This window comes from Oncorhynchus keta, chromosome 30 (assembly GCF_023373465.1).
Source record: "Oncorhynchus keta strain PuntledgeMale-10-30-2019 chromosome 30, Oket_V2, whole genome shotgun sequence".
Classification (NCBI taxonomy): Eukaryota; Metazoa; Chordata; class Actinopteri; order Salmoniformes; family Salmonidae; genus Oncorhynchus; species Oncorhynchus keta.
Window position 1 is genome coordinate 61,257,847 of NC_068450.1, and position 17,372 is coordinate 61,275,218.

General features: G+C 40.4%; 1 protein-coding gene across 1 annotated transcript; it reads right to left on the bottom strand.

Moving 5' to 3' along the window:
• Nucleotides 1–768: 768 nt before the first annotated feature.
• Nucleotides 769–4,090, bottom strand: LOC118381029 (POU domain, class 3, transcription factor 3-B). The gene is made up of 2 exons (XM_052489031.1): nt 2,115–4,090; nt 769–1,799 (listed from the first exon to the last, which is right to left on the bottom strand). Exons 1-2 carry the CDS (start codon nt 3,336–3,338, stop codon nt 1,689–1,691), a joined length of 1,335 nt encoding a protein of 444 aa, XP_052344991.1. The 5' UTR covers nt 3,339–4,090; the 3' UTR covers nt 769–1,688.
• Nucleotides 4,091–17,372: the final 13,282 nt, after the last annotated feature.

Genomic DNA, 17,372 nt, shown 5'->3' on the forward strand with positions numbered 1-17,372 from the left:
TAAGGCCCTTGAGATATAACTTTCACTCTGAATATATGAAAATATATAGACTGTACTGCTTTGAATCGAATCGTCTTACTCCTATACCGACGTAGGGCGAATGATCAAATATTTTACAAACAATATCAGTAGCAACATCTACCTTTACGTTTGTCTGTAAAACATGACGCACAGCTCCGGTGAGATAGGCCTACAGCATTAACCAGAGCTATGGAATAAGATCGGCAAGATCCCCCCATATTGGGCCTACTGAGGAAGTGTCACGCGGTGGGATGTAAACAAACGCATAGACCGCACTTTGAGTGACGAGTCGTCTACGGACTAATTATAGGGCTAGATAATGCAAATGCTACATTATCAATACAGTTATCGGATGCTACATAATCAATAATGTTATCGGATGCTGCTGCTATGATGAAGGTGGAGAAGCGAATTAGTTAAAGATAAATATGAATTGTGAATAAATCAAATATGTCCCGGTGAAATTGTCAACTATAATTCCCTATGGTGCTCCAATAACATTGACTGTGGAGATGCACAGAGGTTCAGCGTTCGATATAACATAGGCCTATTTTCCTAAACTATAGTATTTTTTGTATACTTATGTTATGCAAATCTGTGACAAAAGTAGTTGGAACAAGAACAATCGGCAATTTCTCTGCGTTAATATTTCTCACATGAAATAATATCACGAATGCATGCCTTGTTTCATAAACAAACGTAGCTAAATATTACATTCAAATATAAATCTCAAAACACACAATGACGTAATTTCATTCTAACAAATTTATTGGTCTCAATCAGCTCGTAAGGAATCACTACTGAAATTAAATTACAATCAAATTATCACATCAAAATATACCCTTATTACCTAACGACTGTCAATGTCAGCTTATGTTGATTTGTGCTCCTTTTAGAAACGAGAATACAAAAATGAAACAAAACAAATGAAGTCAACAATGAAAACAGGAAAGAAAAACATCTTACACAAAGTTCTGGGGGAAAATAAATTACCGTTTGGAATAATTGATATGTATTCCGAATAGAATATTAAAACAAGTCATTTTGATGAAAAATATAAAGTAAATAAGTCAGATCAGCATCTGATCTAATGAATCTATATTGCCGGCTTTACAGAGTCTGTTGTTTATTAAAACCTACCAAAGAATACTGCTTAGAAATGGCAGCATGTATAGTTACATCCACAGCACCCATTCAGTCACACTTGGCAACGGAGAGGAGAAGAATTTCAAATAAGTGCAGCTGAAGATAGTCTTTTCAAATGTCTATTTCTATTTCTTCACTCGCGGTGTTCAAGTCCCATGAAAAAAAATCCCATTTGAAAAAAAGAGGTGATCTTTTAGATCAGATGGCGGGGACAGTCCTGGTGAGTTTATATTTTATCATTAGGCGTGGAGGGCCTCAAAATCCCAATTCCTCTTTGTGAAAATTTAAACCATGCAGTCCTCCCCGCAAAAAATATGTTGGAAGCTTCGTGGATGCCACTCTTCTTCGTATTGATGCTGTTGCAGTTTTTGTTCCTTTGTTAAAGTAGGGGTTTAAAATGTCCCATTTTTAAATATACAAATGCCTGCCTCTTGTCTTTCGCAAATCAGATACAGGGTACAGGGGGAATCTTTTTAAAATTCTAATAGGACTACTTGCTTTGAAATTTCCAGTTGGTGTTGTTAATGCGCCAAAATTACCTGATGGAACGAACTTGTAGTCACCCTCTGGTCGGTCGGTTCACTCGGCCCAGTTAAACTTGCATCTTTTAAGTAATCTACTAAAAAATGTCCCTGAAAGAAAGAGCAGAAGGAACCTTTTAGGTTAAGACATTTCAGGGCTTGGAAGAAGGTTATCGGTGCGTTTTGGGGTTGGGTGGAAAAGGGGGGGGGTTGTTTTGTTCTGGTGAAAAATATATAACACATTTGCAGTCTTATTCCTATTCCATCACAATCACAGTATCAACAATGTTTTGGCTATCTTGACGATAGTCTGTGTTTTATCAGTTTTAATTTGATATAAAATATTTTTTAGTCTTGTGTTCTGCTCTATGTCTCACTGAACATTCGTTTGCAGTCCATGGAGGGGGGCGGTGTATCTGCACTCACATTGCCGACCTGCGAGTACACATCCTCCGGCGTCTGTGGCACTCCTGGGGGCGTCATCCTTTTTTCCTTCTGTCTCCTATTGCAAAACCACACTCTAACCACTTCTTTCTCCAGCTGCAAGTTGTCCGCCAGTGAGGTTATCTCTTGGGCCGAGGGTTTGGGGCATTTCAGGAAGTGGCTCTCCAAAGCTCCCTTCACACTTACTTCGATGGACGTGCGCTTCTTTCGCTTCCTACCTTGTGCGGCTATCTTGTCGATGCTGGTCGGACTGCCAGTGGTAGAATCCGCCTCCTCCAGCCATTTGTTTAACAATGGCTTCAACTTGCACATGTTTTTGAAGCTGAGCTGGAGAGCTTCAAACCGACAAATGGTAGTCTGAGAGAAGACGTTCCCGTACAGGGTGCCCAGGGCCAAGCCCACGTCCGCCTGCGTAAAGCCTAGTTTGATCCGGCGCTGTTTGAACTGCTTGGCAAACTGCTCCAAGTCGTCCGAGGTTGGTGTGTCCTCGTCGGAGTGCTGGTCGTGGCTGTTCACCCCTCCGTGGTGTTGCTGCTGGTGATGCGGATGCTGGTGGTGATGGTGGTGATGGTGGCTGCCGTGGTCCAGCTCTGGGGTGTCCCCCCTTACCAGACCCGGGTGCACCAGGCTCTGGCTCCCTGGTTGACTGAGCATTCCATTCACCGTGAAGCCCCCGGGGTTGGAGTAGATCAGCGACTGCTGCTGCTGCTGTCCCCCTGATATCGAGTTGAGGTGAGCCGCAGTTGTGCTCCCCCAAGCCCCTGCGTGAGTCTGATGAGGACCTAGGTGTGGGGGCCTGTGGTGCAACGCGGTGCCCGTGTGTAGATCGTCTCTTCCCGAGTTGTTTTTCACGTCCTGCTGCTGAGGGCTGCCTGTCATACCGACGGGACTCGACGACCAATGCGATCCGGCTTCGGCTGCTGCTACAGCGGCTGCAGCTGCCGCAGCTGCGGCGTGCGGCAGGGATGTCACCCACTGATGAGCATGGCTCAACATATGTCCTCCGTTGCTCGCTGCCATAGCTCCCTGCATGAAGTCACTCTGTACCATCTTTACTGTGGGGTCTCCCCTGTACCCACCAGACACCGAGGTAACCGCAGCACTGCCCGGCTGCATACCACCGCCTCCAGAGTCAGAATGCACGATCGAGCCGGACGAGAGGATACTATTGCTGGACAGATAGGGGTTGGAAGCCGCGGTGGCCATTCCGTTAACCCTTATGAATATGTTTGTTGATTACCCCCCTCCCTTTTTCAGTTACTTTTTTCGAGCAGGCAAATTGTATCTCATGAATTATTCAAACTTTAAAAGTCTGGGTTGTATTTTGGCAAATACCATTGAGTTGTTCTGCAAACGCCAGAAGAATAAAAAGGATAGCAAAAATGAATTAAAATCCTTATTTGTTGTGTTTACTGCATTTATGTATTTCAAATAGAAATGGATAAAATAGCGATGAATAAAAATCCAGGTTCTCAAAAGCAGTTTGGAACCATGTGCAGTCCGACAAGAAAGTTTTTTGTCGTATTTAGAACGTCTGACAGTTCAAATTAAAATACACAGAAAATATATATTTGCCCCAACAAACTTCTAGTGGTCGAAGAAATGTAGCAATTTCTCCACGAAATACAAAGTCCCAGTTTATGTTCCTATTGCAGGGGAGAAAAACACAAGCACTGGGTCCTTGGTTCTTTTGAAATTTAGCCGCTGAGATTTCTCCCTTGTTGCTTTATTCTTTTCTTTCGCTGTTCCTTTTATAGAACTGTAGAGTCTTTCTCTTTGTTCTGTTTTGATGTGTATAAACCTGCCAAACCGCTAACTCCCGCTGAAGTACAATCCAGTATTACAGTGCACGGCGATGGTTGCAAGCCTCTTCTCCCATTCGCTTGTTCGGTCTCTCTCTCTCTCTCCCTCTCTTTCTCTTCTGACAGCTCGCTACGTCCCTCCCTCAAAGCTCGAGGACACACGAATGTTTACCCTGTGCCAAGCGTGCGCACATCGTCCACGTCTCGCCCCCTTCAAATACGAGGAAGTCGAGTGCAAGACTCCCGTTGATTGGATACCCGGGATATGATTGACAGGTCTCGCCAGCCTCGCTTGAGGCGCGAAAACCTCCTTCCGGCCGTTGCAATTGGCTGGTTTTTAATTCAATCCAAATAAATAAATAAATGAGCAAATTAATACAAAATAAAGGAATGAAATAAACAAAAACATATCTGATCAATGTATTCGTGAGCAATATGGAGCTATACATTAATTATTGTTTATGTGGGTTCTAAACATATTATAACTTTCAAATAGATCAGAATAGATTCAACCTTGTCAAAAAACAGAAAGTGTTTTAAAAATGTTATTGGTGGAAATAGACCTAATGATATATTGGATGTATCTGCATAAAATATGTTTATATTAGCCTAATATGCATAACAGCGATCACCTAAAATAAACTATTGTAATAGGCTTGGTGGAGATGGGGACCTTTTGTACATTTTGGATGTTGGTGGAGGCCTACAACTGTCATTGTCAATGTGCTGTAGGACAGTAATGCACTTAGTACCTTCACATAACCAGACCATTTATTGTGTGTCCTTGAGAATTTTTTTGAACAATATGACTAGTTGTGTGTTGCCATTTCTGTGCCATTTATCCATAAAACACCATCATATTCAATAGTCCTCACGTCTTGCTTGATGGCTGGGCTTTGGTTCATCGGGAGTTAATGGACAAAGGTTGTGGGGATGCGTCCATGCGGAAACAGAACGCATAGGCAACCTCACTGAACCACTGGGAAAGAGAAAGTGGCAACCAAAACAAGAGTAAATTGAGCAACCCTTGGGGGATTTGCAGGGGGAAAAGTCTGCCTTTTAAATCTGAATACCACAACCAACTAGTCTACGTTTGGGCCCTATAAAATGCGTCTTCTTTTTAGTTCACTCCATAACACAGACATGAATGAGCCTATGTTATGTGGACCCCCTCAGCATATGGATTCACCCAGCAGTGTTAATGAATAAATACCATATATAATATATTGCATCCACTGGCTGAGACGCAGTCACGTTCACGAGGAGCACTAGCAACGACGCTTACAGTGTTGGCTACTATAGAGCAGATATTGCCAGTATTATTGGCTATTCTTGAAGTTTAGGATAAAACATAACCCTGAACCATGACCTTATTTTCGAGATAGGGTCAGAAAGCAGGAACAAGTATTACGATGATCCTAACCATCTCATGTTGTTTCCTAATAAAAACCCACCGTGCCAAAGACTGAGCAGAGATTTTATTGCATATGAGCAAAGATAATAGACTGGTGTAGTTTAGCACATAGTGGATGCCAGAGTTCCTTCATTCCCAGTAGATTTCATTTGGACCCGGCTCAAAACCGAGGAAGCCTCGTGGAGTTGTTTACATTGAATACAGGACAGGGCCGGTGCCATGGGGCCGTCCTTTTATTAATATACAGTGAGGATATCTGTCTAAATTACTGCTATACATTTCAGGTTGCACACTTTCAAAGGGCGGCTAGCGCGTGGTGAGAAACTTGACACCGGGTAATGGGAAGGAAAAATGTTAACTTCCAAAAGATCACCGAAAAGAGTAAAAAAATACGTTTAATAAAAAATGTCCCTGAGTTCAATGCATGCCGCTAAATTCACTCTCTGTGAAATATGGTGTGCTTATTATTTATTTGTTTATTTTATAAGGTCCCCAAGTTCCCTGCTGGGGAGTTCATTTGTTTTGTATGCAAAAAAAGAAAGGGGAAAAAAATCCCCAAGTATAACAAGAGACGAACAGTTAGTGCTGATTTTCATTTGCATAAATTTTCATATATTTTAGTGAAAATAATAGCGGAGCCGAGGAGTGCTCTGCTCAGTTGAGGCAGAGGAAAGAAAATCTTAGGGAGCACCGACTCGAAGGAAAGGAGATGGCCATTAATAGATTACAAATATACATGTAAAGCATTTTTCGACTGTTCTTGGATATAAGGTAAGTCAAATAATATTTGAATTTCCTATACTATCCATACTGGAAGATAAAGCAATGTAATGTGAACTAGCCTATACTATACTAAACGTATGGCTTTACGAATGGCTAAACACGTATTTTAACGCATTTGATGTCATTTTAGCCCATATGTTATGTCACACTGCCGACATAAACATTTCCCACCTCTAACTCTCATAAAAAACATATATGTTGTTTTTCCCTTTTTGAAACCAAAAATCAATACGTGCTTTGTGTTGGCTTTCGCTCCCATGCCTCGCTTTTATAAATAGTGAGCAGACGGTTAAGCTGTGCTGTTTTGTAGTGAATGTCCACTGGAGAAAGTGCAATCAATCAAATTTAAGCAGGATACCCCTTGGTTGAATTCTCTGGGGGAGTCGCATAGGCACCAGTGAATATCAAATCGTTTACATAAATCGATCCCGTGCAGCTGTAGAAAAGTTTGTTTAAAGTTGAGCAACAATAATGACATAACCCACGACTTTAAGTTTAATCAACGGACTAGAATGCGTACGAAAACTGATCGTATGAGAGGCTATAGTCTATGTTTTGCTATAGGCTAAGGCTATGAACATATAGCCTATTTGGTTCTGGCTTGCGGAATCATGGAGCTTTTCCGAAAGCATATGTAGCCTATAGGCAATCCTTAAGATAACTGAAATTAAAACGATTATATGCAGATGCAGAGATGGACAACAATATTCAGGTTTTCATAAGTCCGCCTGGAATGGTCCTCAAGCAAGTTTGCTTCGAACACAATTGCACGGACATTTTAAAACTAATACCAGTTGCATAACATGCACTATTTTTCAGACTTCATACTTTTTGTGGTCAGCTTCGAATTTCTCCACTTTCCTGCGTTTTTCTCACGGGTTAACAGTGTGTGCCCTCGCTGTTAAAGATGCCGTCTCGCGCAGACCCGCTAAGACCGTTTGTTTCATTGATGGGGAGACATTTCTGAACCCAGCCTTTCTGTTGTCATGGTGAGCCGAATAAAAGAGGGAACACTAGTCGCATTAAGCTATATGTTTGTGCACTGGACTCAAGATGAAAGAGCTGTTGAAGCCAATACCATCTAGCATGCCTATAGCAGAGCCAACAACTCCAACTCCCCTTCTTCTCGGCACCACGGCCATACATGTAGAACCATCTTCACATTACCAACACTGTGACAGACGCTCCCCTCACCTGTGAGCTATTGTTGCTTTAGATAGGGAAATTAAATAGAGTTCATTGTTATCTTTGGGTTAGATAAATATTATTTACCAGCAGGTGTCGCGCTTACTCATGATGGCAGGCCAGCCTTGGTGAGTAATAGTCGCATTATTGTTTTGTTGACTGCGACGCAATTTAAAAAAAGACAGACCTGACCTGATATAATAGAGAAGCTGAATGACACGATATTGGCCAATAAAACACAATTATAATTGGGAAGAATAAGAAACTGACTGTATAATTAAGTAACTGGACTCCAAAGGCGTAACACTAAAATATTGTGCAATCACTAATTTGTTCATTTGTCAATTATATTGAATTACAATAGGCTATACACCTATGCGATGTTCTCACTGATACACATGTTTGATATTAATGTTTGAAATATCGTGATAATTCTGTGATAGGGAACATATACCCAATGTTTTCCTCAAGCAGTAAGCCGATGTGAAACAAAACGAAACCCACATGGCAATCTACTTTTTCCTCACGCGCTTTTCAGTGCATCACTAGAAGTTTAGAAAACAAGGAAGAATCCTGGACTACCTTATAACTCGCTGCCTGCTCGGTCAATAGCTGTTGTTTCACATCATGAGTATGCTTTGAATAAACAACATGATTTTTTACACAATGTAAGAAATTAGGTTATATTTTGAAAATCCTTATATTATCTTTGAATTATCGCAAACATTATTTTAAGCCATATATAAATAAATACGCACACAATCAACATGATATAGGCATAAGGGCAATGACACTCATGAACAACATTGCTTTTATTTACAGAAACAATTTGACGTTAATCAAGTAAAACACATTATACTAGATATAATATCCTAATGTAGGCCTATATTCAGGACTAGGCCTAGCTATGCAAAAAAACGGCTAATATGGGGTTATTATTTCTTATAAGCTTGATTCTGCGGGTCATATAGGCCCATAGGTTTGCAGCCAAGCATAAATTAGAATAAACAAGTATTTCAGTGTACCTAGTCGCTAATCGTTGACATATAATGGAATTGTTACTGTGCTCAATCAGAAACCACAACAAATAACAAATGAGAACGAGATCCTCGAGAACCTGTCTGGGGAATTAAGCTCCTGTGGGTTCCATGCATGCATGACCAGCCATTTAACTAGTCTGTATCAACCTCAGAGTATCATCATCATCATCAACATCATACACTATAGAAATAAAACCACGAGGCAATATTAATAACACCAACTTAATGTAATTATTAATTATTTATAATAATGCATCATGATAATGACAATAATGCGGCTACTTCTATTGATGATATATACCTATATCGGTTTTCACTACTTGCTTACGTTCAACACCAAATCCGAAGACATTAGACTGTACAAATTCTCATAGGCCATTTGCGTATAAACTAGACCCATGTTTTGGTGAATATGCATTTATTTGACCAATGTTTTTAGAGAGGACAGCATATTCTCCATTTCGGTTGGCACTTTTACCTTTGAATTAAGGACATTTCATTGCCGACGTCACGAGCTTTCTGTCCAATCCATGCTTTCTGTTAGAAGTAGAAACCCTGTCCATGCACAGTAAGTGTACATACGAAGAAAAAAACAACTGCAAGTGGCAATTAAAATCATATGACCGTCTATTACGGTCAACATTGTACTGGTACAATGGTCATTTTAATTAAAGGCCTCCTTAAGGTATACATCATGGATTTGCTTCACTTTGTCCATGCACTGACTAATCAGAAAATACGTTAATAACAGACGTTTAGTGTTCTTGTCAAGCCTAATGTTGATTTAAAGCTAAATCCAACATGGAGTAGGCTAGGCCTAGCACTTTAATGATAATACATCCAGTTAATTAAACCAGGTGCACAGTGAATAACAGCAAGCAGATACAAATATTCTCAATTTGCGACATGGTTGCATTATAGGCTATTAAAACACCATTTGAAGCCTCAAAGTAAACTACACAGGGAATCTATTTCAATTAATATGTACCTATTATGTACTTATTATGACTGTGATATGTGGTTTTCTCACCTCCCTTAAGATGAATGCAGTATAAGGATAAGAACCTCTGATAAATGACTTAAATATGTAACGTAAAGTGTAGTTATTGTAGTCTGATTGTATCTGTTCCCTGTGCATTCCTGACCTGTACAGTGCACCCCTGGTGTTTAAAGGGATTGGCTTGGCTTGGTCTTCTGCCATGGATCTGTGATGTGCTCCCTCCCTCCCTCCCTCCCTCCCTCCCTCCCTCCCTCCCTCCCTCCCTCCCTCCCTCCCTCCCTCCCTCCCTCCCTCCCTCCCTCCCTCCCCCTCCCTCCCTCCCTCCCTCCCTCCCTCATCTGCCTACTACTCATTATTCATACATATATCAGCTGGCCCTTATTGATTGTGTCTTGTGGATCAGAAATCAATGTAAATGTCATACTTTGCTTTAAATGGATGTCTAGGTAGCTTCCCAGAGAAAATATGAGAGAATACTGTATACAGCATTTATGGTGGCTTGTCTAGTCATCAATTAATTATTCAATGAGAGGGTTTGTTTGTATCGTCCTATAATGGCTGTGCTTTTGTTTTCCACTCTAGAGTTGGCCAGTGAGATTGCTGTATTGATCAGCGATAGCAGCAGCATTTTGACATCACCATAGTGTGTAGTTATAGTATGAAATATTGATTGTGTATCTATTCGACGTGATTGGCCCAGACGTGTCGGTATGGAAAAGGGAACCTTCACATATTTCCAGGGTGATATTTGATCATTTCAAGTGCAGTTGGGGATACTCACCAACTAGAGCTGGTGGTAATAGGTAAACGGTTATACAAAAGTTGACTTCATGAGATCGTGAATGTATACCACAGGATAGGGCTGCCTGGAGAAGGATGGGTTTGGTATGGGGTCTGGTCTGGTCTCTGAATGCATTCAGGCAGGTGTTGGAGCCTACAAAGCCCTCTAGACTGGAGATTGACAGAGGGATGGATAGGATAAAGTGTTACTCTCAGAAGATGGGAAAGAGGGGTGTGTGGGACACGCAGACACACACACACACACACACACACACACACACACACACACACACACACACACACACACACACACACACACACACACACACACACACACACACACACACACACACACACACACACACACACACACACACACACACACACACACACACACACACACACACACACAGGATTGAAGAGAGAAAGGTGTGTGTGGGTGTGTGTGTGTGTGTAGGAGGGCCTTTGTCTCCTAGAGACTCACTCCACAGAGTCCAGGGATGGAAAGAGAGCGCTCTGTCAGCACTGCCCTGGGCTCCTCACCTTCCTGCCTGCAGTCCTGCCTGATCTCTCTGACAGCACACACACACACACACACACACACACACACACACACACACACACACACACACACACACACACACACACACACACACACACACACACACACACACACACACACACACACACACACACACACACACACACACACACACACACACACACACACACACACACACACACACAATCTTCCTGACAGTACTCGCAGGTCAACAAGGATAACACACTGAAACATCCAGACCTTCAGACGCCCACCAATGTTGATGCCAAGCTGCATTCCACAAGCCAATATTCACTGGAATATATTGTGTAGGCAATAAGTATACAAATCTTCTGTTGTTTGCATTCTATTAGACAGCATTATGCATGCTAATCAAGACTGATATCATATTATTAACTTCAGTAATTAATAAATAAACCAACTAATTCCACATGAAGTCAAATCCCTTTAAAGTGAATGCAGGAGAAAGCGTGAGAGAGTACTGCCAGTTGCAGCAGACTGCTACAGTATGTCATGTTGCCATGCGAGTTCAGATTCAGATTTGCCATAGTGGCGGCTTTGTTTTTGTTTGTCAAACAGGAACGTTCCCTCAGGAGAGGGGTTTGTGACACCTCTCTGCCCGCCCAGGATTGCATTAATCAAACTCTTTATTTCCCTGGGGGATGCCGCCACAAATCACTCCTAAATCCCAATCAAATTGGATAACGGAGGAACTGAGTACTATAAGTCACCCCTCTGTCTATTGCTCATTCTTCCAACTTAATGGATCTAGTTGTAACTTTGTGGAACAGTGTGGATGGGGTTTTACAAAGCTACGTACAGCCGAGGTAGGAAGCTGCTTTGAAAAGCATCAAACAACATAATTGGATTGAGTCGTGTTCCTAGATCGGTTAGAGACATACGAACACAAAACTATCAGAACGCAGTGGACGGTTCGCTCAGGATAGAGTTTTTTATTTTTTATTTTTCCTTTATTTAACTAGGCAAGTCAGTTATCGAATTCTTATTTTCAATGACGGCCTAGGAACAGTGAGTTAACTGCCTTGTTCAGGGGCAGAACGACAGATTAGTACCTTGTCAGCTCGGGGATTCGAACTTGTAACCTTTCAGTTACTAGTCCAATTCTTTAACCACTAGGCTACCTGCGGAGTTGTACAGATGCAGCCATGCAATTTCTTGTCTGTTGGGCGTCTGTCCACGTGGAATAGAGCTATAAGCCCAGGACACGTCTGTGATGTGAGCTGTACTGGGCCTTCGATAGAGACACGTCTAGCTGGCATGTGGGCTCAAGACTCATGTAGATTCGGGCCCCTAATGGTATTCCTTTCAAAACTAAGCAAACGTTGCAATACCACAATACCACAAAAATATCAATTACATCTCTTCACAATCTGGCTAATGACGACTGTCTTATAAATCAGAGAATGTCCACAGGAAGACCTTGCCACAGTAATAAATACTCCCTCCAATATGCTGCCTATTAAAGTTAATACAAATAAAATAACAGAGATGTCATTTTTCTTATGTGTTGTTGTGGCGCGCCATGGTACAGTTTCAGTGTTTGATATTCATGAGGGAAATGGGGAGGAAATGTGGCCTCTCTTTATGGCGCGGCTGCATTGTAACACAAATTCAGCACTCCTGCCTTCGTTCCAATCAAGGATAAATGATGGCCTCGTTGCCGCGTCGCCAGAATGCAGTCCTGACACCACCACATACACACACTCACTGGTGTGCTTACACACACACACACACACACACACACACACACACACACACACACACACACACACACACACACACACACACACACACACACACACACACACACACACACACACACACACACACACACACACACACACACACACACACACGCTACACGCTGGGAGTGGAATGGAGGTATCAGAGGGGCTGTCTAGGCCTGGCTTCAGCCTCATCAGCTGAATGGTTGACATGAGAGATGGACCATACTAGCATCATATGATGTTTATTAAATGACTATGATGCTTATCAAATGACTATGGTGCTTATCAAATGACTATGGTGCTTATCAAATGACTATGGTGCTTATCAAATGACTATGGTGCTTATCAAATGACTATGGTGCTTATCAAATGACTATGATGCTTATCAAATGACTATGGTGCTTATCAAATGACTATGATGCTTATCAAATGACTATGGTGCTTATCAAATGACTATGGTGCTTATCAAATGACTATGATGCTTATCAAATGACTATGATGCTTATCAAATGACTATGTTGCTTATCAAATGACTATGATGCTTATCAAATGACTATGATGCTTATCAAATGACTATGATGCTTATCAAATGACTGTGATACTTATCAAATGACTATGGTGCTTATCAAATTACTATGATGCTTATCAAATGACTATGATACTTATCAAATGACTATGGTGCTTATCAAATTACTATGATGCTTATCAAATGACTATGATGCTTATCAAATGACTATGGTGCTTATCAAATTACTATGATACTTATCAAATGACTATGATACTAATCAAATGACTATGATGCTTATCAAATGACTATGATGCTTATCAAATGACTATGATACTTATCAAATGACTATGGTGCTTATCAATGACTATGGTGCTTATCAAATGACTATGATGCTTATCAAATGACTATGATACTTATCAAATGACTATGGTGCTTATCAAATGACTATGATGCTTATCAAATGACTATGATGCTTATCAAATGACTATGATGCTTATCAAATTACTATGGTGCTTATCAAATGACTATGATGCTTATCAAATGACTATGATGCTTATCAAATGACTGTGATACTTATCAAATGACTATGATGCTTATCAAATGACTATGATGCTTATCAAATTACTTTGATGCTTATCAATGACTATGGTGCTTATCAATGACTATGGTGCTTATCAATGACTATGGTGCTTATCAATGACTATGGTGCTTATCAATGACTATGGTGCTTATCAAATGACTATGGTGCTCATCAATGACTATGGTGCTTATCAATGACTATGGTGCTTATCAAATGACTATGATGCTTATCAAATGACTATGATGCTTATCAAATGACTATGATGCTTATCAAATGACTATGATGCTTATCAAATGACTATGGTGCTTATCAAATGACTATGGTGCTTATCAAATGACTATGATGCTTATCAAATGACTATGATGCTTATCAAATGACTATGGTGCTTATCAATGACTATGGTGCTTATCAATGACTATGGTGCTTATCAAATGACTATGGTGCTTATCAAATGACTATGATGCTTATCAAATGACTATGATGCTTATCAAATGACTATGGTGCTTATCAAATGACTATGATGCTTATCAAATGACTATGATGCTTATCAAATGACTGTGATACTTATCAAATGACTATGGTGCTTATCAAATTACTATGATGCTTATCAAATGACTATGATACTTATCAAATGACTATGGTGCTTATCAAATTACTATGATGCTTATCAAATGACTATGATGCTTATCAAATGACTATGGTGCTTATCAAATTACTATGATACTTATCAAATGACTATGATACTAATCAAATGACTATGATGCTTATCAAATGACTATGATGCTTATCAAATGACTATGATACTTATCAAATGACTATGGTGCTTATCAATGACTATGGTGCTTATCAAATGACTATGATGCTTATCAAATGACTATGATACTTATCAAATGACTATGGTGCTTATCAAATGACTATGATGCTTATCAAATGACTATGATGCTTATCAAATGACTATGATGCTTATCAAATTACTATGGTGCTTATCAAATGACTATGATGCTTATCAAATGACTATGATGCTTATAAAATTACTATGATGCTTATCAAATGACTATGATGCTTATGAAATGACTATGATGCTTATCAAATGACTGTGATACTTATCAAATGACTATGATGCTTATCAAATGACTATGATGCTTATCAAATTACTTTGATGCTTATCAATGACTATGGTGCTTATCAATGACTATGGTGCTTATCAATGACTATGGTGCTTATCAATGACTATGGTGCTTATCAATGACTATGGTGCTTATCAAATGACTATGGTGCTCATCAATGACTATGGTGCTTATCAATGACTATGGTGCTTATCAAATGACTATGATGCTTATCAAATGACTATGATGCTTATCAAATGACTATGATGCTTATCAAATGACTATGGTGCTTATCAAATGACTATGGTGCTTATCAAATGACTATGATGCTTATCAAATGACTATGATGCTTATCAAATGACTATGGTGCTTATCAATGACTATGGTGCTTATCAATGACTATGGTGCTTATCAAATGACTATGGTGCTTATCAATGACTATGGTGCTTATCAAATGACTATGGTGCTTATCAATGACTATGATGCTTATCAAATGACTATGATGCTTATCAAATGACTATGATGCTTATCAAATGACTATGGTGCTTATCGAATGACTATGGTGCTTATCAATGACTATGGTGCTTATCAATGACTATGGTGCTTATCAATGACTATGGTGCTTATCAATGACTATGGTGCTTATCAAATGACTATGGTGCTTATCAATGACTATGGTGCTTATCAATGACTATGGTGCTTATCAAATGACTATGGTGCATATCAATGACTATGATGCTTATCAATGACTATGGTGCTTATCAATGACTATGGTGCTTATCAATGACTATGGTGCTTATCAATGACTATGGTGCTTATCAAATGACTATGGTGCTTATCAATGACTATGGTGCTTATCAATGACTATGGTGCTTATCAAATGACTATGATGCTTATCAAATGACTGTGATACTTATCAAATGACTATGATGCTTATCAAATTACTGTGATACTTATCAAATGACTGTGATGCTTATCAAATTACTTTGATGCTTATCAAATGACTATGATGTTTATCAAATTACTGTGATACTTATCAAATGACTATGATGCTTATCAAATTACTATGGTGCTTATCAAATGACTATGATACTTATCAAATTACTTTGATGCTTATCAAATGACTATGATACTTATCAAATTACTTTGATGCTTATCAAATGACTATGGTGCTTATCAAATGACTATGGTGCTTATCAATGACTATGGTGCTTATCAAATGACTATGGTGCTTATCAATGACTATGGTGCTTATCAATGACTATGGTGCTTATCAATGACTATGGTGCTTATCAATGACTATGGTGCTTATCAATGACTATGGTGCTTATCAATGACTATGGTGCTTATCAATGACTATGGTGCTTATCAAAGACTATGGTGCTTATCAAATGAGCGGAAACTACACATATTTAATGGGACCCTAGGCTAGATTCAGGAGTAAGCTTCATACTAATGCAATATATGAAGACATGGTGTATGTTCAGTTGCTGTAGTGCCACCATATTTGCATATTATTTTGTGTTCACATTCACGAAGAGACCCTAGACTCATACTGAGTCGGGTTAGTTGATATTGTTGACTGTGCGTGATATGTGCTATTCATATGAGCTTGTGTGTTCCCGTTCTGGTGGGAAGTCTGATTCATGTGGGGATTATGTGTTGAGCTCTTATGGATCTGTCCCTGTTCCTACGGAGTCAGAACCATTTGTTTCTAAATGGGTTTACATACATCTTCTGTGCTTGTTTTTGCCGCTCTCTCTCTCTCTCTCTCTCTCTCTCTCTCTCTCTCTCTCTCTCTCTCTCTCTCTCCCTCCATCCAGCCTTGAAACACACACACACACACACACACACACACACACACACACACACACACACACACACACACACACACACACACACACACACACACACACACACACACACACACACACACACACACACACACACAATCTGCCTGACAGTACTCGCAGGTCAACAAGGATAACACACTGAAACATCCAGACCTTCAGACGCCCACCAATGTTGATGCCAAGCTGCATTCCACAAGCCAATATTCACTGGAATATATTGACTCCACATCTCTGACTGCACATCTCTGACTGCACATCTCTGACTGCACATCTCTGACTGCACATCTCTGACTGCACATCTCTGACTCCACATCTCTGACTGCACATCTCTGACTGCACATCTCTGACTGCACATCTCTGACTGCACATCTCTGACTGTACATCTCTGACTGCACATCTCTGACTGCACATCTCTGACTGCACATCTCTGACTGCACATCTCTGACTGCACATCTCTGACTGCACATCTCTGACTGCACATCTCTGACTGCACATCTCTGACTGCACATCTCTGACTGCACATCTCTGACTCCACATCTCTGACTGCACATCTCTGACTGTACATCTCTGACTGCACATCTCTGACTGCACATCTCTGACTGCACATCTCTGACTGTACATCTCTGACTGCACATCTCTGACTGTACATCTCTGACTGTACATATCTGACTGCACATCTCTGACTGCACATCTCTGACTGTACATGTCTGACTGCACATCTCTGACTCCACATCTCTGACTGCACATCTCTGACTCCACATCTCTGACTCCACATCTCTGACTCCACATCTCTGACTCCACATCTCTGACTCCACATCTCTGACTCCACATCTCTGACTGCACATCTCTGACTGCACATCTCTGACTGCACATCTCTGA

What these genes read in the sequence shown, in the direction of transcription:
- LOC118381029 (XM_052489031.1), bottom strand. Translation starts at nt 3,338, where the DNA reads ATGGCCACCGCGGCTTCCAACCCCTATCTGTCCAGCAATAGTATCCTC. An exon ending in TGTACTCGCAGGTCGGCAAT is followed by an intron (nt 1,800 to 2,114) that starts GTGAGTGCAGAT and finishes TCTTTCTTTCAG; the next exon opens with GGACATTTTTTAGTAGATTA.